Source organism: Leptonotus elevatus, chromosome 21 (genome assembly GCF_054856555.1).
Source record: "Leptonotus elevatus isolate MCC_2025b chromosome 21, RoL_Lele_1.0, whole genome shotgun sequence".
Classification (NCBI taxonomy): Eukaryota; Metazoa; Chordata; class Actinopteri; order Syngnathiformes; family Syngnathidae; genus Leptonotus; species Leptonotus elevatus.
In genome coordinates, this window is record NC_141259.1 from 11,179,253 (window position 1) to 11,206,980 (window position 27,728).

The 27,728-nt window shown below is 40.4% G+C and overlaps 1 protein-coding gene and 5 long non-coding RNA genes across 13 annotated transcripts in view; 5 read left to right on the forward strand and 1 right to left on the reverse strand.

Annotated features, from left to right (window-relative positions):
• The window catches only part of LOC147155850 (uncharacterized), a 31,251-nt gene extending 12,452 nt beyond the window's left edge, over positions 1 to 18,799 (reverse strand). Inside the window, exons 1-2 of the long non-coding RNA XR_015091935.1 lie at positions 18,719 to 18,799; positions 17,367 to 17,483 (exon numbers count right to left, since the gene is read on the reverse strand). This is a non-coding gene — a long non-coding RNA (uncharacterized LOC147155850). The remainder of the gene's footprint in view (positions 1 to 17,366; positions 17,484 to 18,718) is intronic.
• On the forward strand, positions 900 to 2,369 carry LOC147155854 (uncharacterized). Of its 2 annotated transcripts, none has more exons than XR_015092017.1 (3): positions 900 to 1,009; positions 1,795 to 1,903; positions 1,982 to 2,369. It is a non-coding gene; the product is annotated as an uncharacterized LOC147155854 (long non-coding RNA). The 2 variants fall into 2 exon arrangements; XR_015092016.1 differs by having other exon boundaries at positions 911 to 1,009; positions 1,845 to 1,903.
• LOC147155855 (uncharacterized) lies at positions 5,049 to 6,519 on the forward strand. Of its 2 annotated transcripts, none has more exons than XR_015092015.1 (3): positions 5,049 to 5,158; positions 5,945 to 6,053; positions 6,132 to 6,519. It is a non-coding gene; the product is annotated as an uncharacterized LOC147155855 (long non-coding RNA). The 2 variants fall into 2 exon arrangements; XR_015092014.1 differs by having other exon boundaries at positions 5,060 to 5,158; positions 5,995 to 6,053.
• LOC147155856 (uncharacterized) lies at positions 8,601 to 10,058 on the forward strand. 2 transcript variants are annotated; one of them, XR_015092013.1, is made up of 3 exons: positions 8,601 to 8,706; positions 9,484 to 9,592; positions 9,671 to 10,058. It is a non-coding gene; the product is annotated as an uncharacterized LOC147155856 (long non-coding RNA). The 2 variants fall into 2 exon arrangements; XR_015092012.1 differs by having other exon boundaries at positions 8,609 to 8,706; positions 9,534 to 9,592.
• Positions 13,705 to 15,483, forward strand: LOC147155857 (uncharacterized). Its single transcript, XR_015091972.1, has 3 exons — positions 13,705 to 13,799; positions 15,240 to 15,327; positions 15,406 to 15,483. It is a non-coding gene; the product is annotated as an uncharacterized LOC147155857 (long non-coding RNA).
• A 414-nt stretch (positions 18,800 to 19,213) lies between the features above and the next one.
• The window catches only part of esyt2b (extended synaptotagmin-like protein 2b), a 28,523-nt gene continuing 20,008 nt past the window's right edge, over positions 19,214 to 27,728 (forward strand). For all 5 annotated transcript variants that reach the window (XM_086066497.1, XM_086066498.1, XM_086066499.1 and 2 more), the window contains exons 1-6: positions 19,214 to 19,820; positions 24,092 to 24,133; positions 24,362 to 24,496; positions 24,743 to 24,819; positions 24,951 to 25,023; positions 26,247 to 26,336. In XM_086066497.1, the coding sequence (XP_085922623.1) occupies positions 19,398 to 19,820; positions 24,092 to 24,133; positions 24,362 to 24,496; positions 24,743 to 24,819; positions 24,951 to 25,023; positions 26,247 to 26,336 (840 nt within the window). In that variant the 5' untranslated portion in view covers positions 19,214 to 19,397. The remainder of the gene's footprint in view (positions 19,821 to 24,091; positions 24,134 to 24,361; positions 24,497 to 24,742; positions 24,820 to 24,950; positions 25,024 to 26,246; positions 26,337 to 27,728) is intronic.

A 27,728-nucleotide genomic window follows, 5' to 3' on the forward strand; every position in this document is an offset into this window, starting at 1 on the left:
TGAAAAATGAACTTATCACATTGATTATAGACCAAATATTATCTTCTTACTGTTGAAAATGGCTCAACGAGTCAAGTATCCCTTTAAGAAAAAGATGGTGGCCACTTGCAACGTTGCTATATTTAGTGTGATGTGAGTCACTTAATTGATCAATTAAAGAACAATTTGAACTGGCAAAAGTCCTCTCGTTCACCACAAAGCATTGGCAAACGATTGTCTTTAAAACAAAACGAAGTGACAGTTTTAAGGCCTCGCCTCAACAAGGGTTGGGTGTACGTTAGGGTCACATTCTTTTATGATGATCACGACAGGTTGGGACGAAATATAAAATGCTGGTTGAGGACCAACACCGACGCAGACTCCATTCGAGTTCCACTCAGGGTATTGACATACATTTAAAAACTTTTTTTTCCACTTGCTGTTGACTGAAGATGACATCACCTGTGCTGAGGGTATAGGTAACGACCAATCACCTGTTTTCTGGGTTTGGTCAGCTAACTAAGTCATGATTGGTCATGACCGGTTTCCTCAGCACAGGTGACGTCATCTTCAGTCGACAGCAAGTGGCAAAATGAGTTTTTAAAGGTATTAATTGTTCATGAAAAATTTACTTATCACATTGATTATAGACCAAATATTATCTTCTTACTGTTGAAAATGGCTCAACGAGTCAAGTATCCCTTTAAGAAAAAGATGGTGGCCACTTGCAACGTTGCTATATTTAGTGTGATGTGAGTTACTTAATTGATCAATTAAAGAACAATTTGAACTGGCAAAAGTCCTCTCGTTCACGCACAAAGCATTGGCAAACGATTGACTTTAAAACAAAAAGAAGTGACAGTTTAAAGGCCTCGCCTCAACAAGGGTTGGGTGTACGTTAGGGTCACATTCTTTTATGATGATCACGACAGGTTGGGACAAAATATAAAATGCTGGTTGAGGACCAACACCGACGCAGACTCCATTCGATTTCCACTCAGGGTATTGACAGCAGACTTGATTGAGCGTGGTGAGTACTTTTACTTTTTTCATATAACAACAATAATAATAATAATAAAAGGTTCGAACATCCTTCACACTCCTACAGTGCTTCCAACAACGTGTCATTTTTCATCACTTCAGAAATTCCAAGTAACAAATGACAAAATTGAGAAATAAGCTGAATTTCACTTTAGAATATTTTTCAGTTTTCTCTTCCGATCATTTGTACAGGAAACACTACTTTTGCTTATCAATCGATCAATCGATCAATCGATCAATCTTTATTTATATTCAGTGTTCTCTCATTTTCCACTGGGGTTAGGTGAAAAAAAAATACCCACAATAAATGAAATCCGTGAAGTAATTAGCTTTATGTTTTACTTTTATTTATTATAAATGTTTTAAGCTTCTAAAACCTCTTACCACACAATTTATACACTTTTCTCATCGAGTCATTTACATTTTCTCACATTTCACTCTTGTTTAAACATTCTCAAAGTGCAAACCTTCATAAATTTGATAAAATAGGTACATTGCCGTGTAACGGAAAATGCATGCAAAATTGCACTACAAAAAAATACGCGAAACAGCGAGGCTGCAAAAAGTGAACCACATTATAGCGAGGGAACACTGTAGCACCTTTCATACATTCAAATGCAATTAAAGGTGCTAAACAATTAAAACAGACCCACTTCCCCCCCCCCCCCACCCCCCTGCCAGAGGACCTCTGGATCTGCAACGGTTGATACGATTAAAGCATTTTTCACACATTGCATCGTAGTTTTTGTAAAAGTTTCTCTCACTGACCTCCAGGACCGATAACTAAAACTTCTGTTTTGTCCTGGTTTGCTTCGTGACATCAGAGAACGGAGAGGCATAATGATGATGATCAAAACTTTGGTTTTTGCACTCCTACTTCTTGGTAAGTAATCTGCAGCAAATATTTCCATCTGGAGCTTGTTGTCGTCATGTATCTGTTCAATCTCCTCCGCTGATTAAGGAACCCTTCCAGGGGGAAGTCAACAACTTAGCGTCAATGGCATTGGTAGACGACTCCTCCAGACTACTGAGGAACCCGTATCCACCCCATCGCCACCAGAAAACGAAGCCACACAATCGACACCAGAACCCCCAACCAGCCAAATTTCTACAGATACTACAACCCACTCAGGACACAATTATTGCACCCCTTGCCCCCAACCAGGCACTATTTTAGAAAAGCTGTCTGAAGCACACAAATTGATTAAAATGGCAATGGATGCTATTAGTTGAAAGCAAACATTTCCAAATGATTAAGTGCAAATATATTGTACTTAAAAGTTGAAAACAATTGATTTGTACTTAAATGTACTGTACTTTAGAAAAAATAAAATTTGAAACCACTGCAACTTGCTACAGTTTGAACATTTAATTCAGCGTGTTACACTGTACAGCATTCTACTTCTCTGTTGTGTTGTTTTAGAAATTTGCTTTGATATATTGTCCATTTGTCTCTTCAATGTTTTGTGTCAAGGGGCTGAAGAGTACTGAACACAATTTTGTGATATAATGCACAAAGACAATAACGTTTTTCTTCTTCGTAAAAGGAATGCAATCAAACAAGAAGCATCTTGACTGAGGAACAAGGACCCGCAGTTAAATTATATTTTAGAACCGCCCAGTGGATTATGAAGTCAACATCCATGTTGTCCCCAAGTTTTTTTTTTTCTCACCGTCTTTTCTTCATGCAATGTAGTCAACCAGGAAGTGTGTGCATGAATAAAAACAAACAGACTGGCAAACACACAAAACCTAAAACTGAAAGGGTAATAACACTTGCAGAGAACTCCCACAATCGACTATAAAGTCCACTTTCACTCCTCTTCAATGAACGTAATCAACCAAAAAGCAACCTGACTGATCTATTAAAATCGATGAAAACACACATGCAAATAAACACCTGGAAGAGAAAAGGTGATAACACCTATAATTAGTCTAATCTGACAACTCACTTCAAGCTCCTACAATAAGAATAGAAAGTCCACTTTCACGCTGTCCTCAGGGTATTTTTCCCTGGGTCTTGTCCCCCCCCCAATTCCAAATGGGTCATGCAACAGAATCATTGACTGCTGTTGTGACTCTGAGCACACCAAACACAATACAGCAGGGATGGACTGGCCATCTGCCAAACTGGGCAGATGCCTGGTGGGCCGGCCTTTTTTGGGGCTGATGCAGTGCTTTTTTAAATTATTATTTAGAAACAAGAGACTGGCCCACAATTTAGAAAGAGCAATCCATTAATCCATTTCGAATATAGATAGCAAAATGAAACATCAGTAAACATCAGTGGTAGAACCAGATGTGAGCAAGAGTCGGGCTGGGCCGGCGGGCCGAAGTCAAGATGCCAGGGCAGAATTTTTTTTTGCGCCAGTCCTGCAATACAACTGAGCTGTTAAATGCCTGATTTATTTTGTCTTCGTGTATGGGATCTGTCACAGATAAACAGTCTCTTAAAATTTGAGGAGGGAGGTACAGACGTCCGTCTCCCGATGCATTCAAACACCGCTGTCGGCATTTCAGCCGGGGCATACTCACCGGCGTAAACGCCGCCCACCTCATGAGGCTGACTATTTCTGGAGGATTTTCTTTCTTTCTCTTTCTCTTTCTGATCTTTAGAAAATTCCACAAAGATGGTGTCACATTGCTACATTGGTATGATGTTATGTTGGTCACTTCATTGATCAATTACAGACTGCAAGAACAACTTCAATTGGCAAAATTTATGTTGGTGACATTTTCGGTGACAATTGCATAATTAAGGCCTTGCCTCAATGTGGGTGCTTCACTACTGCACTTGGGTAATTTTTCTGGTAAAACAAAAGAGGGTGGAAAAAATGACACCAACCGTTTCAGAGAAGCAAGATACTTCCCAACCAAATGAAGAAGTTCATTCGGCTTATGGTTCGAGTTTTTATGTGACCGGTTTGGAACAAAAGGCAAGATGACTCTCAACGCCATTTTGTTTTTGTGGCAATGGGAAGTCCCCAAATTCACTTCACCTAAAGCGAGTGCAGCCTCTGCAGTCAAAATGGCTATGTTGGACAGTTTTACATTTAAGTTATTCCAATTTTCGTCATCTTCAGTCGACAGCATGTGGCAATATGAGTTTTTAAAGGTATTAATTGTTCATGAAAAATGAACTTATCACATTGATTATAGACCAAATATTATCTTCTTACTGTTGAAAATGGCTCAACGAGTCAAGTATCCCTTTAAGAAAAAGATGGTGGCCACTTGCAACGTTGCTATATTTAGTGTGATGTGAGTCACTTAATTGATCAATTAAAGAACAATTTGAACTGGCAAAAGTCCTCTCGTTCACCACAAAGCATTGGCAAACGATTGTCTTTAAAACAAAACGAAGTGACAGTTTTAAGGCCTCGCCTCAACAAGGGTTGGGTGTACGTTAGGGTCACATTCTTTTATGATGATCACGACAGGTTGGGACGAAATATAAAATGCTGGTTGAGGACCAACACCGACGCAGACTCCATTCGAGTTCCACTCAGGGTATTGACATACATTTAAAAACTTTTTTTTCCACTTGCTGTTGACTGAAGATGACATCACCTGTGCTGAGGGTATAGGTAACGACCAATCACCTGTTTTCTGGGTTTGGTCAGCTAACTAAGTCATGATTGGTCATGACCGGTTTCCTCAGCACAGGTGACGTCATCTTCAGTCGACAGCAAGTGGCAAAATGAGTTTTTAAAGGTATTAATTGTTCATGAAAAATTTACTTATCACATTGATTATAGACCAAATATTATCTTCTTACTGTTGAAAATGGCTCAACGAGTCAAGTATCCCTTTAAGAAAAAGATGGTGGCCACTTGCAACGTTGCTATATTTAGTGTGATGTGAGTTACTTAATTGATCAATTAAAGAACAATTTGAACTGGCAAAAGTCCTCTCGTTCACGCACAAAGCATTGGCAAACGATTGACTTTAAAACAAAAAGAAGTGACAGTTTAAAGGCCTCGCCTCAACAAGGGTTGGGTGTACGTTAGGGTCACATTCTTTTATGATGATCACGACAGGTTGGGACAAAATATAAAATGCTGGTTGAGGACCAACACCGACGCAGACTCCATTCGATTTCCACTCAGGGTATTGACAGCAGACTTGATTGAGCGTGGTGAGTACTTTTACTTTTTTCATATAACAACAATAATAATAATAATAAAAGGTTCGAACATCCTTCACACTCCTACAGTGCTTCCAACAACGTGTCATTTTTCATCACTTCAGAAATTCCAAGTAACAAATGACAAAATTGAGAAATAAGCTGAATTTCACTTTAGAATATTTTTCAGTTTTCTCTTCCGATCATTTGTACAGGAAACACTACTTTTGCTTATCAATCGATCAATCGATCAATCGATCAATCTTTATTTATATTCAGTGTTCTCTCATTTTCCACTGGGGTTAGGTGAAAAAAAAATACCCACAATAAATGAAATCCGTGAAGTAATTAGCTTTATGTTTTACTTTTATTTATTATAAATGTTTTAAGCTTCTAAAACCTCTTACCACACAATTTATACACTTTTCTCATCGAGTCATTTACATTTTCTCACATTTCACTCTTGTTTAAACATTCTCAAAGTGCAAACCTTCATAAATTTGATAAAATAGGTACATTGCCGTGTAACGGAAAATGCATGCAAAATTGCACTACAAAAAAATACGCGAAACAGCGAGGCTGCAAAAAGTGAACCACATTATAGCGAGGGAACACTGTAGCACCTTTCATACATTCAAATGCAATTAAAGGTGCTAAACAATTAAAACAGACCCACTTCCCCCCCCCCCCCCACCCCCCTGCCAGAGGACCTCTGGATCTGCAACGGTTGATACGATTAAAGCATTTTTCACACATTGCATCGTAGTTTTTGTAAAAGTTTCTCTCACTGACCTCCAGGACCGATAACTAAAACTTCTGTTTTGTCCTGGTTTGCTTCGTGACATCAGAGAACGGAGAGGCATAATGATGATGATCAAAACTTTGGTTTTTGCACTCCTACTTCTTGGTAAGTAATCTGCAGCAAATATTTCCATCTGGAGCTTGTTGTCGTCATGTATCTGTTCAATCTCCTCCGCTGATTAAGGAACCCTTCCAGGGGGAAGTCAACAACTTAGCGTCAATGGCATTGGTAGACGACTCCTCCAGACTACTGAGGAACCCGTATCCACCCCATCGCCACCAGAAAACGAAGCCACACAATCGACACCAGAACCCCCAACCAGCCAAATTTCTACAGATACTACAACCCACTCAGGACACAATTATTGCACCCCTTGCCCCCAACCAGGCACTATTTTAGAAAAGCTGTCTGAAGCACACAAATTGATTAAAATGGCAATGGATGCTATTGGTTGAAAGCAAACATTTCCAAATGATTAAGTGCAAACATATTGTACTTAAAAGTTGAAAACAATTGATTTGTACTTAAATGTACTGTACTTTAGAAAAAATAAAATTTGAAACCACTGCAACTTGCTACAGTTTGAACATTTAATTCAGCGTGTTACACTGTACAGCATTCTACTTCTCTGTTGTGTTGTTTTAGAAATTTGCTTTGATATATTGTCCATTTGTCTCTTCAATGTTTTGTGTCAAGGGGCTGAAGAGTACTGAACACAATTTTGTGATATAATGCACAAAGACAATAACGTTTTTCTTCTTCGTAAAAGGAATGCAATCAAACAAGAAGCATCTTGACTGAGGAACAAGGACCCGCAGTTAAATTATATTTTAGAACCGCCCAGTGGATTATGAAGTCAACATCCATGTTGTCCCCAAGTTTTTTTTTTTCTCACCGTCTTTTCTTCATGCAATGTAGTCAACCAGGAAGTGTGTGCATGAATAAAAACAAACAGACTGGCAAACACACAAAACCTAAAACTGAAAGGGTAATAACACTTGCAGAGAACTCCCACAATCGACTATAAAGTCCACTTTCACTCCTCTTCAATGAACGTAATCAACCAAAAAGCAACCTGACTGATCTATTAAAATCGATGAAAACACACATGCAAATAAACACCTGGAAGAGAAAAGGTGATAACACCTATAATTAGTCTAATCTGACAACTCACTTCAAGCTCCTACAATAAGAATAGAAAGTCCACTTTCACGCTGTCCTCAGGGTATTTTTCCCTGGGTCTTGTCCCCCCCCAATTCCAAATGGGTCATGCAACAGAATCATTGACTGCTGTTGTAACTCTGAGCACACCAAACACAATACAGCAGGGATGGACTGGCCATCTGCCAAACTGGGCAGATGCCTGGTGGGCCGGCCTTTTTTGGGGCTGATGCAGTGCTTTTTTAAATTATTATTTAGAAACAAGAGACTGGCCCACAATTTAGAAAGAGCAATCCATTAATCCATTTCGAATATAGATAGCAAAATGACACATCAGTAAACATCAGTGGTAGAACCAGATGTGAGCAAGAGTCGGGCTGGGCCGGCGGGCCGAAGTCAAGATGCCAGGGCAGAATTTTTTTTTGCGCCAGTCCTGCAATACAACTGAGCTGTTAAATGCCTGATTTATTTTGTCTTCGTGTATGGGATCTGTCACAGATAAACAGTCTCTTAAAATTTGAGGAGGGAGGTACAGACGTCCGTCTCCCGATGCATTCAAACACCGCTGTCGGCATTTCATCTGGGGCATACTCACCGGCATAAACGCCGCCCACCTCATGAGGCTGACTATTTCTGGAGGATTTTCTTTCTTTCTCTTTCTCTTTCTGATCTTTAGAAAATTCCACAAAGATGGTGTCACATTGCTACATTGGTATGATGTTATGTTGGTCACTTCATTGATCAATTACAGACTGCAAGAACAACTTCAATTGGCAAAATTTATGTTGGTGACATTTTCGGTGACAATTGCATAATTAAGGCCTTGCCTCAATGTGGGTACTTCGCTACTGCACTTGGGTAATTTTTCTGGTAAAACAAAAGAGGGTGGAAAAAATGACACCAACCGTTTCAGAGAAGCAAGATACTTCCCAACCAAATGAAGAAGTTCATTCGGCTTATGGTTCGAGTTTTATGTGACCGGTTTGGAACAAAAGGCAAGATGACTCTCAACGCCATTTTGTTTTTGTGGCAATGGGAAGTCCCCAAATTCACTTCACCTAAAGCGAGTGCAGCCTCTGCAGTCAAAATGGCTATGTTGGACAGTTTTACATTTAAGTTATTCCAATTTTCGTCATCTTCAGTCGACAGCAAGTGGCAATATGAGTTTTTAAAGGTATTAATTGTTCATGAAAAATGAACTTATCACATTGATTATAGACCAAATATTATCTTCTTACTGTTGAAAATGGCTCAACGAGTCAAGTATCCCTTTAAGAAAAAGATGGTGGCCACTTGCAACGTTGCCATATTTCATGTGATGTGAGTCACTTAATTGATCAATTAAAGAACAATTTGAACTGGCAAAAGTCCTCTCGTTCACCACAAAGCATTGGCAAACGATTGTCTTTAAAACAAAAAGAAGTGACAGTTTAAAGGCCTCGCCTCAACAAGGGTTGGGTGTACGTTAGGGTCACATTCTTTTATGATGATCACGACAGGTTGGGACGAAATATAAAATGCTGGTTGAGGACCAACACCGACGCAGACTCCATTCGATTTCCACTCAGGGTATTGACAGCAGACTTGATTGAGCGTGGTGAGTACTTTTACTTTTTTCATATAACAACAATAATAATAATAATAAAAGGTTCGAACATCCTTCACACTCCTACAGTGCTTCCAACAACGTGTCATTTTTCATCACTTCAGAAATTCCAAGTAACAAATGACAAAATTGAGAAATAAGCTGAATTTCACTTTAGAATATTTTTCAGTTTTCTCTTCCGATCATTTGTACAGGAAACACTACTTTTGCTTATCAATCGATCAATCGATCAATCGATCAATCTTTATTTATATTCAGTGTTCTCTCATTTTCCACTGGGGTTAGGTGAAAAAAAAATACCCACAATAAATGAAATCCGTGAAGTAATTAGCTTTATGTTTTACTTTTATTATAAATGCTTTAAGCTTCTAAAACCTCTTACCACACAATTTATACACTTTTCTCATCGAGTCATTTACATTTTCTCACATTTCACTCTTGTTTAAACATTCTCAAAGTGCAAACCTTCATAATATTTGATAAAATAGGTACATTGCTGTGTAACAAAAAATGCATGCAAAATTGCACTACAAAAAAATACGCGAAACAGCGAGGCTGCAAAAAGTGAACCACATTATAGCGAGGGAACACTGTAGCACCTTTCATACATTCAAATGCAACTAAAGGTGCTAAACAATTAAAACAGACCCCCCCCCCCCCCCCCCCCCCTGCCAGAGGACCTCAGGATCTGCGACGGTTGATACGATTAAAGCATTCTTCACACATTGCATCGTAGTTTTTGTAAAAGTTTCTCTCTCTGACCTCCAGGACCGATAACTAAAACTTCTGTTTTGTCCTGGTTTGCTTCGTGACATCAGAGAACGGAGAGGCATAATGATGATGATCAAAACTTTGGTTTTTGCACTCCTACTTCTTGGTAAGTAATCTGCAGCAAATATTTCCATCTGGAGCTTGTTGTCGTCATGTATCTGTTCAATCTCCTCCGCTGATTAAGGAACCCTTCCAGGGGGAAGTCAACAACTTAGCGTCAATGGCATTGGTAGACGACTCCTCCAGACTACTGAGGAACCCGTATCCACCCCATCGCCACCAGAAAACGAAGCCACACAATCGACACCAGAACCCCCAACCAGCCAAATTTCTACAGATACTACAACCCACTCAGGACACAATTATTGCACCCCTTGCCCCCAACCAGGCACTATTTTAGAAAAGCTGTCTGAAGCACACAAATTGATTAAAATGGCAATGGATGCTATTGGTTGAAAGCAAACATTTCCAAATGATTAAGTGCAAATATATTGTACTTAAAAGTTGAAAACAATTGATCTGTACTTAAATGTACTGTACTTTAGAAAAAATAAAATTTGAAACCACTGCAACTTGCTACAGTTTGAACATTTAATTCAGCGTGTTACACTGTACAGCATTCTACTTCTCTGTTGTGTTGTTTTAGAAATTTGATTTGATATATTGTCCATTTGTCTCTTCAATGTTTTGTGTCAAGGGGCTGAAGAGTACTGAACACAATTTTGTGATATAATGCACAAAGACAATAACGTTTTTCTTCTTCGTAAAAGGAATGCAATCAAACAAGAAGCATCTTGACTGAGGAACAAGGACCCGCAGTTAAATTATATTTTAGAACCGCCCAGTGGATTATGAAGTCAACATCCATGTTGTCCCCAGGTTTTTTTTTTCTCACCGTCTTTCCTTCATGCAATGTAGTCAACCAGGAAGTGTGTGCATGAATAAAAACAAACAGACTGGCAAACAAACAAAACCTAAAACTGAAAGGGTAATAACACTCCCACAATCGACTATAAAGTCCACTTTCACTCTTCTTCAATGAACGTAATCAACCTGACTGATCTATTAAAATCTATGAAAACACACATGCAAATAAACACCTGGAAGAGAAAAAGTGATAACACCAATAATTAGCCTAATCTGACAACTCACTTCAAGCTCCTACAATAAGAATATAAAGTCCACTTTCACGCTGTCCTCAGAGTATTTTTCCCTGGGTCTTGTCTACCCCCTCATGGAGGACTTTATTCCAGATGGGTCATGCAACAGAATCTTTGAGTGCTGTTGTGACTCTGAGCACACCAAACATAATACATTGGCTCTTTTTAATTACTATTTTACAAAATTTTACCACAAGAGACTGGCCCGCAATTTAGGAGGACCAGTCCATTAATCCATATTGAATATCGATAGAAAAAAGACACACAGAAAAGAAAAAAGAAGAAAAAGAAGAAGAAAAAAGACACAGAAAAGAAAAAAGAAAAAAAGAAGAAGAAAAAGACATCAATAAGCATCAGTGGTAGAACTACATGTGAAGCAAGAGTCGGGTTGGGCTGTCAAAATGCCAGGGCCGATTTTTTTTGTGCAAGTCCGTCCCTGCAATACAACTGAACTGTTACAGTTTTTCTCAATTGCCCCAAAAAATTCTTCAAACCTGCACCCACTTTCTCAAAACCTTAAAAACAAATCCAAAAATTCTCTGGTGAGCGAAACCCAGCCTTGAAATGACTCCACAGGTAGATCATCACAGGCCTGTTCCATTGCCTCCAATAAATTTGCCCTGGTGTAAGGCTCTCGGTCATGGACCTTCCATCATTGGAAACATGAGTGTTCACCTATGGGTTGTTGTGTTTGAAAGATGACGAATATGTTGAGAGTTGTGTTCATATTCTGCTGCCAGTGTTTCAAATTTTGCAACACATGTGCATCACTGTGTGAAATGTGTTTAAGGTTTGTCCAAAAAAGATGATAGGTTTTGAGATTTGCGTCTAAGCCTGAACAGTGCGTAATTTTGGCTGAAAAAGTGTTTGACTTGAGGAATTAGTCTCAGAGCAGCGGCGTGCGTTTGAAGCAACCTCATTAGCAACAAGAGTCTTCAATTTGGAATCATTGTGTGAATGACGCCAGGTGTGTTCATTGTGTTCAAATGTTGCAGACTGTGGCAAGCGTTTTGCATCACGTGAGCTTTCATTTGAGAATGTGAACAGAGTTGTTTTGCAACTTGTGTTTAGCAAGGTAAAATGTGTTTTGATTTATGAGAACGGAGGATTGTGTTGTGGGAATTGTGTCTTCATGTGAAATGTGTTTATGATATTGGCAAATGAGGGGTTATACATTTATTACATGTGTTTAGACAACTGGTCATTTGGTTTAGAGGATCGGCTTTTGTGTTTTAGCATTTGAGAAAAGTACGTTTGAGCTTTATAGTCGCATGTGATGAACAGGCATATTCATGTGCACGTGTGCGCGTGTTATGTCAATAGGTCACTTCTCCTTGCTTGACCTTTTCTTACATAAACTCATAACCAGAGGTGGCAAATCCAGGTCCAGAAAGTAAAAACCCTGCCACAGTTTGGCTTTAGCCCCAGGTGCTAGCTAGCTAGCTAGCTCCCATTGTGCTTGTTTACCTGCAAGGGAGCTAGCTAGCTAGCTAGCTAGCATCAGGGGTTAAAGCCCAACTGTGGCAGGGTTTTTACTTTCTGGACCAGGATTTGCCACCTCTGCTCACAACAAACAAGCAGAGCTAAAAAGACTACAGAGACAGGATCCACTTGCTTCTAAACAAAATTGCTGATTTGGTGAGCTGAAATGTTGATGGAGCTACAACTTAAATGTATGTATGTATAAAAGGGCTTTTTTTTTAACCCCCCGCTGTCTTTTCTTTATGGAATGTACGAGTAATCAACCAAGAAGCGACCTGACTAAGGATCAAATAAACACCCTGTTAATAAACTAATATGTAAGACAGAAAAAGTAATAACCTTTGCAATTAACCCAATTAGAGAGCTCACACAATAACTTTCACACTTCCTTTGTTCTTTTGCCATCAGAGCATTTTTCCCACGCTAATTGAAAGTGTTTTTTTGTTTTGTTTTTTTGCTCCAGTCCTGCAAAGCATAGACACAGCTAGCATACCGGACCAGAATGAAGGGTTCTGAGCCCTCAACGGGGAGCTCAGATCCCTGTTTTGCAAGTTTATCCGCCTCCTCATTGCCCTGCACTCCCTGATGACCAGGTATCCGTGAAAAGAGAAAAAGGAGGGCTTTTAGAGCCATTTGAAGTGCTCATTCCATGTTATTTCGTTTTTAACTCCACAAAGATGGTGGCCACCTGTCACATTGCTACATTTAGTCACCTAATTGACCAATTACGGACTTAATAAAACAACTTCAAAGGGCAAAATTGCTGTCTTTATATAATAGCATTGGCAAACAATGGACCTTTTGCAAAAGCCCCGCCCCCCTCACTTGACACTTCCGAGTGCAACATCCTTCTGTACACATGCAACATAAATGAATGTACCAGAGCATGTCAGTGGGTGATTATGGAGCAATACAAGCGTGATATTTTCCAGATCAAGGCAAAAGGGAAGGATATATCCATAATACAAAAAAATGCGGAAGTGCGTGCTTAATTAGGCGATGAATGGCTGATGATCACAATATCCTGATAATATAAAATACTAAACAATCATGAGTATAACTTTGTTGTCCAGTTTTGTGGTTGATCTTGCCTCTACAGCAAAAGTGAACTTGACAACAGTTTTAGCTCGTCCCTTTGCTAGTTAGCTTTAGCCTAGCCCATTATAGTCTTACCTTGGAGCAAACATAGTAATGCTTGTTTTGGGGACTGGGGGTGAGGCTGTGTAATCCATTGAAGACATCGCTCCACTTTGTGGAGTCCTCATGTGTGATTTACACAACGGGCACATTACTTCACTATTTTGCTTGTTGGACGTCTACAGCTTGTTGAAACTATGTTTGGTCTACTTTTATTGAAACTGACAAAAGTTTTGTGGATTGATTTTACAATGGATTTCAATGGAGTGGAGAGGAGCTTGGAGCGTTTTTGGGAGAGGTTTGGGGCATGATTTGCGAAAGATCAATTACTTGTCCTCAAAACATGAAGTGGCATGTAAATAATTAAGGCCTCGCCTCAACAAGGTTTAGATGTAAGTTCAGGTCACATTCTTTTATGATGATCACGACAGGCTGGGATGCAATATAAAGTGTTGGTGGAGGACCAACACCGACTCCATTCGAGCTCCATTCGAGCTCCATTCAGGTACTGGACAGCAGACTTGACTGAGCGTGGTAAGTGCTTTCTATATAATAATAATGATAATAATAATAATAATAATAATAATAATTAGGGATGTTCGATACCACTTTTTTTCAGACCAATACAGATACCCAACTCTTGAGTAGTCATCAATAACGATAAAAGATACTGCACCACTAGTACATAAAATCCCCCCCCCCCCCAAATTTAAGATTTTAAAGTAAGACCTATATATCCCAATATAGCATTTTTCCTGAAATGTGCATGAAATTAATAGCAATTTTCTATTCCTCTAATTTCTAATTTTTAATTTCTAGTTCCTGATTGCAAAATGGTCACTCAAGAACAGATAATATCCGTGCTGGCCACCATTGCGAGTACCGATACCTTAAAATAAGGCTTGTATCAGCACCTGGTGTCGGTACTCGCCGAAAGTACCGACAGTTCAATGAGCAGTTCAGGAAATGGATTGATAGATGAAAATAATAATAATAACTAGAACATTTTCCACGGAAATTTGGAATGGGACTGCTTACTCTTGCAAGGTGGAAAGCCGCATGTAGTAGACTACTTGTAGCAGAAGTGGTAGCACTTGTAGTAATAATACTTGTGAAAGTAGTAGTTGTGGAAATCAGGTAATTTCCTGTCGATATTAGGCCATTTCTGGGTCACTTCCTGTTGAAATCAGGACACTTCCTGTTAAAATCGAGTCACGACCTGTTGATTTTAGGCCCCTTCCAGTTCACTGTTGATAACAGGTCACTTCTGGGTCACTTACTGATGCAATCAGGTCACTTCCTGTTGAAATCAGATCACCTTCGGGTCATTTCCTATTGAAATCAGGTCACTTCATGTTGATTTTAGGCAACTTCTGGGTTACTTCCTGTTGAAATCACATCACTTCGTGTTGTGATTGGGCAATATCCGGGTCACTTCCTGTTGAAATCAGGTTACTTACTATTGAAATCAGGCGTAAGGAAATTGAATGGTTTAGAAGGACATTGAGGAGGGCTAGGACGAAGCAAGCCTTAATAACTTGAAAATGTTACCTTTTTTTTGTTGTTTTTTTGTTTTGTGTGTTTTCTTTTTCTTGTGTCTTGTTTGATAGCACTGTTCTGGTTTGTGTGCTCAGTTTGAATTAGATGTTGGAGTTTGAATTAATAAAGAAAGCACACAAAAAAAACTATTGAAATCAGGCCACTTCCTGTTGAAATCAGATCACTTCCTGTTGAAATCCGGTCACTTCCTGTTGATTTTAGTTAATAGTAATATTTGCCTGCTTTGCTCCGCAGCAGTCCCATATTAATGATTAATGTTTGAACATCCTCATCAACACTCCCACAAGTGCTTCCAACAATGTGGCATTTTTCATCATTTCAGAAAATCCAAATAGCTTTTGACAAAAGATGAAATTGAGAAATAAGATGACTTACACTTTACAATCTTTTTCTGTTTTGTCATCATTTTTATAGGAAATGCCACCTTTGCTTTGCTACATCAAAGAACGGAAAGGCATCATAATGATGATCAAAACTTTTGTTTGTGTTCTTCTAATTCTTGGTGAGTAATCAGAAGCAAACATTTCAATCTGGAGCTTGATGTCATCATGTAGCTGATCAAACCCCTCCACTGATTAAGGAACCCTTCCTGGGGGAAGTCAACAACTCAGCGCTGGTGGTAGACAACTCCTCCAGACCCCTGAGGAAAGAGAAACTCCAACCACCCAATTTCCCCTCGTTTCTGCAACCACCCAATCAGACGGTACAACCACCCGATTTCCCTTCGTTTCTGCAACCACCCAAACAGACGGTACCACCACCCAATTTCCCTTCGGCTCTGCAACCACCCAAACAGACGGTACAACCACCCAATTTCCCTTCGGCTCTGCAACCACCCAAACAGACGGTACAACCACCCAATTTCCCTTCGGCTCTGCAACCACCCAATCAGACGGTACAACCACCCAATTTCCCTTCGGCTCTGCAACCACCCAATCAGACGGTACAACCACCCAATTTCCCTTCGGCTCTGCAACCACCCAACCAGACGGTACAACCACCCAATTACCCATCGCCAATCCGACCATCCAACCAGACGGTACAACCACCCAATTACCCATCGCCAATCCGACCATCCAACCAGACGGTACAACCACCCAATTACCCATCGCCAATCCGACCATCCAACCAGACGGTACAACCACCCAATTACCCATCGCCAATCCGACCATCCAACCAGACGGTACAACCACCCAATTACCCATCGCCAATCCGACCATCCAACCAGACGGTACAACCACCCAATTACCCATCGCCAATCCGACCATCCAACCAGACGGTACAACCACCCAATTACCCATCGCCAATCCGACCACCCAATTGCCCTAAGATGTCCACCCATCAAATTCCCCCCATTCCCTGTACCTTTCCCAGGGTTCCCATATTATTGCCCCCCTCCACACAGTGTTGTAGTCTGCAAGAAGCACACACATTTCTTAAAAAGGCACTGGAGAAACTTGTTTGAAAGCAGAAGCCAATCGGATGTTTCAAAATGGGTCTTATTTGAAGGCTGGCGAAGTGTAACATGTGAAACACGTGAAAAACTTTACGCCATCTTGATTTGATGGAAATGGCAGCAAGCTTAAATAAGTTATAGACAATGAGGAAAGAGACGTCTTTACCCATGCAAAACTGTGAAAAACACTGCTCTCTAAAAGCAATTGCAGTCTTTTCAAGTGGATTTCAGCATCTTCACCTCCGCTCCTGCGCATACGTAGTTCTCAGAAACCAAGGAAAACGCGTCACTTTCCACTTGACGACAGGCTTGTTAATCGACAGCAGAGCGCACGCCTCATTCCATTGGTGTATCGTTATGGATTCCTTTCAAATTGTGATGAATAAAAATAATAAATGATAATTATGAGTAGGCTATTATGTTTGTCTTTGTCTCAATACGTCCACAATATTAAACCCGTTGTCAAACTGATACCGTTCTGACAGTTTAATGCTCAAATTGAGCATAATAATAAAACATCTTATCGTGATTCATAATACATTATTGGTCGAACTTTTTAGATGAAAGTAAAACACTTCAAGGCCAGTGATTAGTGAATAGCTTGAAAGGGTACAAATGTAAAGTGCATATATGTATTGAAAAAAGAAAAAAGAAAGAAAAAAAAGAAAAAAGAATGAAAAAAAGACAGAAAGAAAGAAAGCCTTCCCCTTTGGACTGTGCGGGGAGCGCGCCCGGCGAGGACAGCTCGCTCTCGGCCACTAGCGCTGGATGCTGAACGGACTCGTGGTGTATTTCTGGTGGAGGAGAAATACCGGAGGGAAGCGGAGCCACTTGGCTTGAGTCAGGCTTTGGCTTTCTTTGAGGGGGAAGAGATGAGCCTCCTCGGACCTACCGCCTTGGGTAAGACACCGCGGATCGCTTTGTTTCCCATACCATATGATTGGCTGAGTCTTCACATGTCAGAGAAGTCTGAATGAAGCCTAAGGGCTTGGAGCTTTTCATTGTAAATGTTTTTGATGTATAGACAACAACACAAGCGTGCCATCTATCCATCAATAGAGATGATGCGTGGCCGTTCTCCCTACCTTTCACTGTAAACAGCAGCAGCGGGTCAGGTTCAGGGTGCCTGGTCATGATCTCATAGTCCATGTTAATACTTGGGAGGGCCACCCAAGTAAACTGGCGACCACCCAAGTCGATTTCTAGAAAATGTAATAAAAATATATTTTTAAAAAAAACTGTGTCGCGACCAGATATACCGCATGTAACATTAGTTCGCCGTCACTCACTTGTGGATCATGAGGTTAGAAGAGATACAAGTAGCAGGACTGAACTTTTTATTATATTGTTTTCTGTACTTCTTATTTATTTATTTTTTGTGTCCTTGTTGTGTCCCTCCTTTGAAGCATTTCACCTCTTTCATTTTTTTTGCTACACTTGCTGAAGTAGGCAGTAATCTTTCTTTCTTTTTTTCATTTTTTTCATTAACCACATGACTGGGCTTGTGTTTGCTAGTCTGGTGGATTTATCTCAGGGGTACGCTGTACACAGGCCCAGATTGGGCCATTTGGAGGTGGGCCGCCCTATATTCAACCGTAAATAAATAACATCCACGTCATCGTATGTGACCTGTCTCATTGCTACTGAACTGTAACTCAAATCACCCTTACAGGCCATTATATTATATATATATATATCAATGACTGCCTGCCTTTGTTACTAGGGTGTCACCTAGTTACAATTTTAATATCAAATGTAGCAAAACGTTAATCCCGAATAAACTTTTTTGCCCATTTTATGTTAACATAATTGTTCAAATAAAAAATGATTGTGCTCTTGTAAGAGCATTCAATTGTAAATTACATTTTTGATCAAACGCAATATCGTTGGAGGTAATGCTCATCTATTTTACATTGATACACAACCTGTAAAATTTTGTATGTTCATTAAAATGTGAACTTAAGTGGGCCGTTCTGAGCCCTGAAACTCCAGGGCTGAAAATGAGTCCCAGTCCGGCCATTTAGTTTAAGAATATGCACTATTTACATACAAGACAACTAAGAACATAGCTCATTCCAAGTGACCCACTTTTTCCTGAAAAACACTCAAAATGGCCGCCATGTTAGAGACTTCAGTGTTGCGCTGGCTGTACATAGAACATATAAACATAATTATCACTATTCAATCATAATTGAAGTTTTCAAATGATATTCATATTATGAGAGGCGTTTAGTTTTAATTTATCTGACACGTTTTCAGGGCTTTTACAAATGTTTAAAATATGCTCATATAACGGCGGTCCAGCCCTACCTCACCCTGTCACGGATCTACTTGATACTAATTTAAACAACAGTCACAGCGAGAAAGACTTAATAGCGTTTCAGTCACGTTTACAGTGTTTTGTGGTTGAGCGGAACGTAATCATAAAAAAACCTACTCGATGCTTTCTCTGCCACTGTCAGTCAAGAAAGCCTGATCTTTCCTTGGCGCTAAAAGTTGTGTTCGTCAGTGAAATGGGTCCATGGGAAACTGCAGTTATTTAGGCGTGAGGCGGAACAGATATTCTGCAATATGCACACAAAGCTTGTCAATTATCTCGAGATGATTTGGTTTGTTTGACTTTTGTCTGTTTTTTTAATTTATGTATCTTTAAATTTGTTTTTAAAACAGGTTTGCTAATTTCTGATTTACTTTTTATTTTGAATTTTACTTTTGATGGGGAATGGCTTGAAATGGTGCATATATGTATTTAAAAAAAAAAGAAAAAAGAAAGAAAGAAGAAACAGCCTGCCCTGCATTAGCGATTCGATTGAGATGCGTTTTCTTCCAAAGACCATTAGGTGGTGCTGTTTGTTTATTTATTTGTTTGGGCTTGTGCTTTAGTGGTATGGGATGAACAAACACGTTCAAGCACATGATCCCCAGTGCACGTTTCGGGAATGTTCATTCCCACCCCCGAGTAAGCGCCGGAGCCGCGAGGCTCTGCAGCTTAATCGCTGCAACCAGAGGAATGGTTCCTAAGGGCTCCCCTTGAGGGTTATGGGTCAGCAGCGGCGTGCTTGTGAAGCAACCGCACTGCCTTTCTCTTCCCTTTTGGACAGTCGGAACACGGAGACATGTCCAGAGACAGCATGACGGCCGTGCGAGGAGCCCACGGTGCGAGTGCCAGCACCACCGCGGCAGCGGCGCCCAAAGAGAACGGCCACGCCGGGCCGAGCCCAGCTGCGCCCGGCGCCCGCTTCCATCGCCCCTCTGCGGGGAACACGCCCGGTGGCGAGGACAGCCCGCTGTCGGCCACCAGCGAGCTGACGCAGACGTGGGTGCAATTCGCCAAGACCTTTGTGCTCATTTTCCCCATTTACGCGCTGGGCTACTTTGAGTTCAGCTTCAGCTGGATGCTGATCGGACTCGTGGTTTATTTCTGGTGGAGGAAAAATGCCGGAGGCAAGCGGAGCCGCTTGAATCGGGCTTTGGCTTTCTTGGAGGGGGAGGAGAGGAGCCTCGCGCCGGGTCTGACCTCCTCGGACCTACCGCCGTGGGTAAGATCGCGTTGTTTTCCACCTGCACTATAACTTTGCCTGTCAGCTGACTGGAGGTGTAAAGCTGTGACTGGCGACCAGCTGTCCGCTCTCAACCCCGTAAGGCAGTGACGTTAGACCCATAGCCCCAGCCTGAGCTAAATACAGCAGGGTACAATGGTTAACCAGACACCCTGTTATTTTGGGATCTAGCCCGCTCACTTGCTCTGTTTTAGTCACCTTTTTTTCTTTTTTTACATCATTCTAACAGGTTGCGTTTTGATTTGGTAGCATCAGGTAATGATGCACGATGTGACATCATATGCAACAGATATGGTATTGTCGACCAATAACCCCCCAAAAAATACATTCCCAGTATTGCTGATACCAATTACAGTATGGACGATTTTGGCGATGATGATAGTAAATGTTGCAGTATGTTGCACATGTTACCCTGATTAAAAAAAAAAAAAAAGTGACTAAAAGAGAGACAGAGAGAGAATATTAGATCGCAGATTGTGGTTGCCAATGTTGCAAATATGGTTATCAATAGCAATGATATGTTGTGTTATTTGGTACCGAGTCAATACAAAATCTTTATTTTTTTATTTTTTATTTTTTTAAGAAAATCTTGTTTTGTCGCACACTAATGCCAGTTACAATGATAAAAAGTGAATTGTGAAGAGCAAAGGTACAACCAAAATGCCAGTATCTGTTTTAAAGACTAGTTTTGACCAGAGTAAACTATGGTTTACAGTATCAGCAATACTGACGGAATTGGGTTGATACTGACTGATACAGTATCCCCAACTCGGTGATGTTAATATTATAACCAGAAAAAAATGCTGGCAATTTATTTACTTGGAATCTGGTGGATACCAAATCACGCAGTACAAAGAGCAGGCAAGATGCTGAAATATCAATATGTATATGTTGTTTTCATCACTTTGCATTCCAATAAACCATTGGCAGTATTGTTGATACTGATATTGTTTTTGCCATACATGTGTTTACTTTGCATCATGATATCAATACTAAATTGTGCAACACTTAGCAATGAAATATAAATATAGTGCTTCCCCCAGACTTATTGGTACAACTATATGTCATACATGGTGGACTTTTCACCGTTGAGCCAGAAAATAACGTTAACGTAACGTAAATCAATGTATTCAATTTAGGCAGCCTGAATGAATGGCAACGTAAGATGGCCGCCATTGACAGTCACAACTGCCTGGCTGGATATTGTCCCGATATGACCTCATCTTACAGTCACCGTTTGCTCACAATGTCTCATAAAAAAAGTAAAATAATAAAGTTGCAAGCTGACTCTGTGCTGACTCGGGCGTGAGGATGCACAACGGTGCTGATTAATGCAAAGAGCATCCCACTTACAGGATACAAGACAACATGGTGCAACCTCCACTTGCAAAGCCTTTTGTGTCATGTCAGAGGAGACACAATTCCAGTTATTGGTTGTGTCTTGCTCTACTTGGAAAGTAAACAATGTAATTGACAGAGTCTTAACATGTCAGAGAAGTCAGGTCACCATGCTCTTGATTGGTCCTTGGTCCTCTCTCCCCACCACTTGCCCGACTTGCGTGCACCAACTCACTCTACTCGCAAAGTCGCCCAGAACAAATAAGGCTTAGTCTTGTCAGTTCAGCGAAGTTACGTCTGAAATTGGTCCTTGGAATTCACGACTCACCGCTTTCCCACCTCATACACGTCCACTTGCTCTACTTGAAAAGTTGCTCACAAAATAACATGTCATTGGATGAGCCTTGTCACTCTCTTCACCGCTTGCCTGACTCACGCGCTTCCACTTGCTCCACTTGCTTGGACAAACCAGGCTGAGACTTGTCATTTCAGAGGAGTTACAATGCCCGAGATTGATCTTTGGACTTCTTTCCTCGCTGCTTGCCCATCTCTCACACACACCCACTTGCTCCACTTGCAAAAAAATTCGTAATAAACTAACTAATTGGCTCAGTCTTGTCACGTCAGAGACGTCTGCCTGTGATTGGTCCTTGGATTTCTCTCCTCACCGCTTTCCTGACTCGCAAACACCTACTCGCTCCACTTATAAAGCAGCTCTGTAATTTGATTGGCTGGGTCATGTGACAAGGGAGTATTTACTTATTTCCCGTGTGCGCACACTCTAAAAACAATTTGGTCCAAAGTAACCCAATTATGGATAAAAAATGGACCAATCCACTTTATGGGTCAATTTGACCCAAGTAGAGGATTGGTCCATTTTTGACCCATAGTTGGGTTACTATGGACCCAATTGTTTTTAGAGTGCATATTTACTGTAACAACTACTGTGAATCTTTCAAATGTTGTGCTTAAGTTACAAGTATTTGGTCAAAATAGGCATCTGGGTCAAGAACTCGCAACCTGGTGCTCTCAGTATTCAAAAAATCTTCAGTCTGCACCAGCATCCGTTTGTCCCCACGAGGTGAAATCTTGCAGTGGCTCTACCTGCGCTTGCTCTGCAAAATCAATAAAGCGCACTTGGTCCATCTTCCCTTTTCCTCCCAACCGCCGCTGCTTGGGGTATCGGTGTCTCTCACAATTCTATCCGCATCCTCCTCATCCGCGTCATTGTCACCTTAACCCTGTCCTGACTCCTCACTTTTCGCTTTGTTGCTGTTGAGCTCATAACAAGACGGCTTCATACGTCGCTCTAAGTAGGACTTCATGTTCCTGTCGCCGCTTCATCGCCGCAATGACATAAACGCCGCATAAGCACTTTGGCGGGGGACCCTGGTGGGAATGGCACCGTGTTCTGAGATCTGCTTGACTGCGTGCCATAACTCACGATGCATTTGGGGAGGGGTGGGGGGTCTGGTCTGTGTACTCGTAGGGGTTGTGGAGGGGGGGGGATGCTTTGGCCCCTGTTCAATCAATACCTCATTGACTGTTGGAACCATTTAGCTAAGCGTCAAAGTGGGGAGAAAGGTGTGAGAATGTCAGCAAAGTTAAGGGATTGCATCGTGATGGATTGGATTTGTGCTTATTAACATCAATGAACTTTGCACTGTGACAGCAATGTTAGTTTGATTTGAATCCATACTGCTTCCTTGTCCTTACAACAGTGCATTGTAGCGAAAAAAGAAAAGGGAGGGGGTGTCCAATCCAATTGGGCTTAATTACATCTGCCGGCGCTGAGTTTATTTATGTGTTTGTTTGTGCAGAACGATCTGTCCGCAGATTTTGATATACTGTATTGTGCCATAGCTTTCTTGTTTTCATCAGCTTTTTCCACAGCTCGACATAATAAACCCGGAAACAGTAGGAGAGACTTGTTTGCAGTGACTTTGGTTTTAGATTTTAGAGAAGCCGATTTCAGCCCAAAATTTGAACCCGATCTAGGTTGGACCTTCCTATTGGTCAAACCAGTGAGTTCCTTAGAGGAACTGCCAGCAGCAGCACATTCTGATCACTAACAGGACTTGGCCTTGTCAAAATATTCAGGTGGGACCTGTACATCTAACGTTGATCCTGTGTGGATTTAGAGAAAATATAACATTTACTAGGGGTGTCAAAATGAGTATGTTCATTTTGAGTTAATTTATAGTTCCTTTAGCGGCAATTATTTTTTAAACGCTGTTTTAATGACCACCCTTTACTATCTGGGGGACACGTCCACGTCAAAATGAGCTAAATAGAAAATGATGCACTGAAAATGCAGGCCTTAAAAATATTACGTTATGATGTGTTATTGCAGGTCAGGATTCAGATATCCCATTCATATTTTTTTCTCCTGTGAACTGCAGTGCTTTTATTTTGTCTGTGTTGCTTTTTTCAGTTTTGACGTCATGAGTTTCACCTTTGACTGCTTTCAATTTTACTGGCAGAGTTGTGGCATCAAGGTGAGGGGCTAATGGAAGGTGCGACTCAGAAAGTTCAAACTGAAAAATGGAATATTGGGGAAAATAAAAGAATAAAAAAAGATGGAGGGGAAATCTCACGTTTGGTTTTGAAAAATATAATGTAAAAATATCCAAATGCAATGCTGCATTTTTGGTATGTCTGTATTTTAGTGTTCATTGCCCTCTTTTGTCAGTGCCAATCTGTGTTAGCACAATGTTATGTTCAATGGCAACATTTTAATAGCCTCATAATAAATTGTTTGCCCTAAGCTTTTATGAACTTGTTATGTATTCTTTCAAGCGTGGACGCATATTATGTTGTCTGCGTCCTTGGAGTTGACCTTTAAAGACATTTTGGCATTCATCGGGCTTACAGCTCAACTGAGGAATTTGTCTACTCTGTTTTCCCTGCAGGTCCATTTCCCGGACGTGGAGCGAGTGGAGTGGCTAAACAAGGTAAAAGAAGCTGGCGGCCGTCTTTTGGCATTATTCGCTTGAGTGAAGCCACGCCTGTACAGTACATTCCAAAGCCGTTCATAAATATTCATGCTCCAACTTTCAGTCATATGCAGCGGGATGCTAACCAAAGCTGTATATTTAATATACTGGAGTTCTGCGGCAGTTATTGTACACAATGGTGGCCTTTTAACTGTTTACAATCATTATTGTTCTCCGCAATGTCAGACGGTGAAGCAGATGTGGCCTTACATCTGTAAATATGTGGAGAAGCTATTCCGAGACACGGTGGAGCCAGCGGTTAAGGAGTCCAATGCTCACCTCAGCACCTTTCGCTTCAGCAAGATCGACATCGGAGACAAAGTGAGCATCCTTAATGGCTACATTTATTGCATCAATTAAGTCGAGTTGTTTGTGCGCATAAGCACTAGTGATTGTCAGCTTTGCCTTACAGTCAATGAGTTCTGGGTTTGAATCTGGGCTCTGTTAAAGAAAAACAGTCTTGTGAGGAAGTCTGTTCCTATCCATGGCGTTAGCGCTGGAAGTCCAGAAAGACAACCAAGTCACTGAAATCAGAAATGAAAGTTTGAACTGTGTGTTGCGGTGTAGCCTCTGAGGGTCAACGGTGTGAAGGTTTACTCCGAGAATGTAGACCGACGACAGATCGTCATGGACCTGCAAATCAGGTATGACTTCAGTGTTTGCTTGGGCTACAACAATGGCCTAGTTAGCCAGCTAAGCTAACAAGTGCTGATTACAAATTTAGCCCGTTCCATTGGCTGGAACATTAACAGATGGCATATCTTTTGTTTGCCAGCTTTGTAGGTAACACAGAGATCGACGTGGACATCAAACGCTACTACTGCAAAGCAGGAATAAAGAGCATTCAGGTGAGTGTGCGTTTGGTACAAACTACTACCTGTATGTGTTTTTCGCTCTGTCAAAGTGTTTTGTGGCTCTAGTTTGACCTTCACGTGCCTCCACTGAGATTTATTTCTACTGCTTCTTGGGATGTAACCTCTGTAGCTCATTAGCAACGCTAATTAGACGGCTGCTTATTAAGAGATTTTTTTTTCTTTTTCATTAGATCCTAAAATGGGTCATTTGTTTCACATTGGCCAAGATACCATATTATTAACAGCAAAATTGCCGTTATACCGCTAATACTATTCACGCTAACAGTATTAGTACTAATCTCTTTACCAAAACATGTATTAATAAATAATATGAATTGCTAAATATTTGTGCCTGTTCGCATTAGAAATACTTTTGTTAGCATGGTAGCTTCGCAGAATCGCAACATGTTTTTTCCTCAGAGTATAATTATGTTTAGCTGTGAACCATATTAGCATGGTACTATTAGACTATTTTAACCAAACCTGAAGCATTGTAGTCATACTCATTAATGAAAGACTTGTGTAATGAATTATACCAGATTATTAACTATGTAATTTGAGACAAATGGGTTAGTAGTAGATCAGTTCTCATGTTAGCATGCTAGCTTCTAAACACAAATGTCCAACTACGTCTAGATTAATACATTTCCACTCACAACTATAATATGTATGGTGGAAAATATAGATGATTTTACTAGTACAGTATGGTATTCATACTAATGATATAATTCAAATATAATTAGACTATTTCAACCAAACTTTAACTACAATGCTTTTTAAGTATTTCATTATACAGAGACAAAGTGGTAAATAAATGTTAGTCTTGATGAATTCTAACAAACTTTTAACTACATAAATATATCAAGCCCTCAATTTCCAGACGTTTGACTCTGTTAGCATGTTAGCATTGTAGCAGCAATTCATGAAAGGATGACTTGGTTCCCTACGAGATTGTCACGTTGACGCCATCCAGCAATATTTATTTGTACAACAAGTATTTGTTGTTGCCTGGGTATCAATGACAGCAGCTGGCGTCCTCGAACAAACCGCCAGTGCTTTAATCCCCCGTAATTGTATTAATTTGTTATGAATGAGAATTTGGAGGATGATGCTGAGATTGTGTTTCCAACCTACAGGGGGAGCGTCAGGGAGCCAGCGTTTTGTGTGTGCGTGTGTGTAAGTGCTTGTGTTAACGTGTTCCTGTTGTAATCCCTCAGATTCATGGCTTGTTGCGCGTGCTGATGGAGCCGTTGCTGGGCGACGTGCCTCTCGTTGGTGCACTTTCTCTGTTCTTCCTCAAGAAGCCTGTAAGTTTGGTATTTTGTTGTATATTTAGCGGGGCAGCAAGGTGAATAGCGGACAGCACATCTGCATCACACTTCTGAGGTTCTGGGTTGGAATCCCAGGCATTTGCAAAACAGGCATGTTAGGTTCACCAAAATGAGCAACATCTCGATAGGAAATGGATGGATGGGCTAAAATAAAAATAAAGCAGCACTTTGAATTTTTTACATATTCAAGCAAACCACATAATTTATAAAGTCTGCTATCTTAACGATAACACAATACAAAAACGCCATAAATAAGCTAGAAAAACTAGCATCAATGTCGAGGTAGTTAAATCTTTCAGCAACAGACATTTGAATACAAACAATACACCAGACAGACAGTACAACAAAACTCACAGGAGTATCTTCTTTATCCTCTGCGAAAAACCACTAATATTTCTGCCGCATAGATATCTTAGAGACCAAAACCAAAAGGAGCAGCACGACGTCAATGGGCATTCAAGCATGAAATCATGGTGCACAATGTTTTAATTCTTTGAATCATATTTAATTTTGTTTTTATGCTATCCTAAATATTGTATTTTTTTTATTTTATGAAAACATGTTACACAATTTTTTGTTGGTATTTTGTGGGGGCTGGAACGGATTAATGTCATTTGCACTGATCTCAATGGGGAAAGATCATTTTAGATACAAGTGTTTGGATTTGGAGGTGTATGGAAATCAACGCACCACTGTATAAATAAAGAATAAATAATGATCATTAATAAAATATAAAAAACAAAGATAAATATTTTTATGTTTTAATAGCTCAAGAAAATTTTCAGTTGAACTCCAAATCGTTCCACTTTTGGGGTGCTCCACCGTCTCCACATCATTAAATAGCGCAGGTGTCCTTAATATAGTGTCTGGGGAGTGGCTGTGATATGATTGGAGGCCATCAAATATCATATTTCTCCCAAGCTTGCGTCATTATCCTAGAGTTCATTGCTTTTTCTGCGCTGCTGATACTTCTTTATTCCTCACAGCCACACATCCTAGTTTAATCTCTGCTCGCTCTTCCGACACATCGTTAACCACCTCGCTGGTTATAAAAATCACACATTTGACCGATTTACAGCAAATGGGAGCACCCGGTGGAGCTGTATACCAAAGCTTTTAATAGGCAGCCCTACTTTGTCCTCACACCCGCAACTCGGAATCACTAAATTACTAAAGCTTGCTCAACATTTTGCATTTCAATCATTCTTCATCCATATGCCAGGAATGAATGACAGTTACGTAAAAGTAATGTAGATGGATGAAAATTCTTATATGAATCTGTTTGACTATTATTCAATTAATTAAATATTAAGCAGAGTAACGTATTAGCCCTGCCCTGCCTTTTACATTATCCTTTAGCATTAAGCA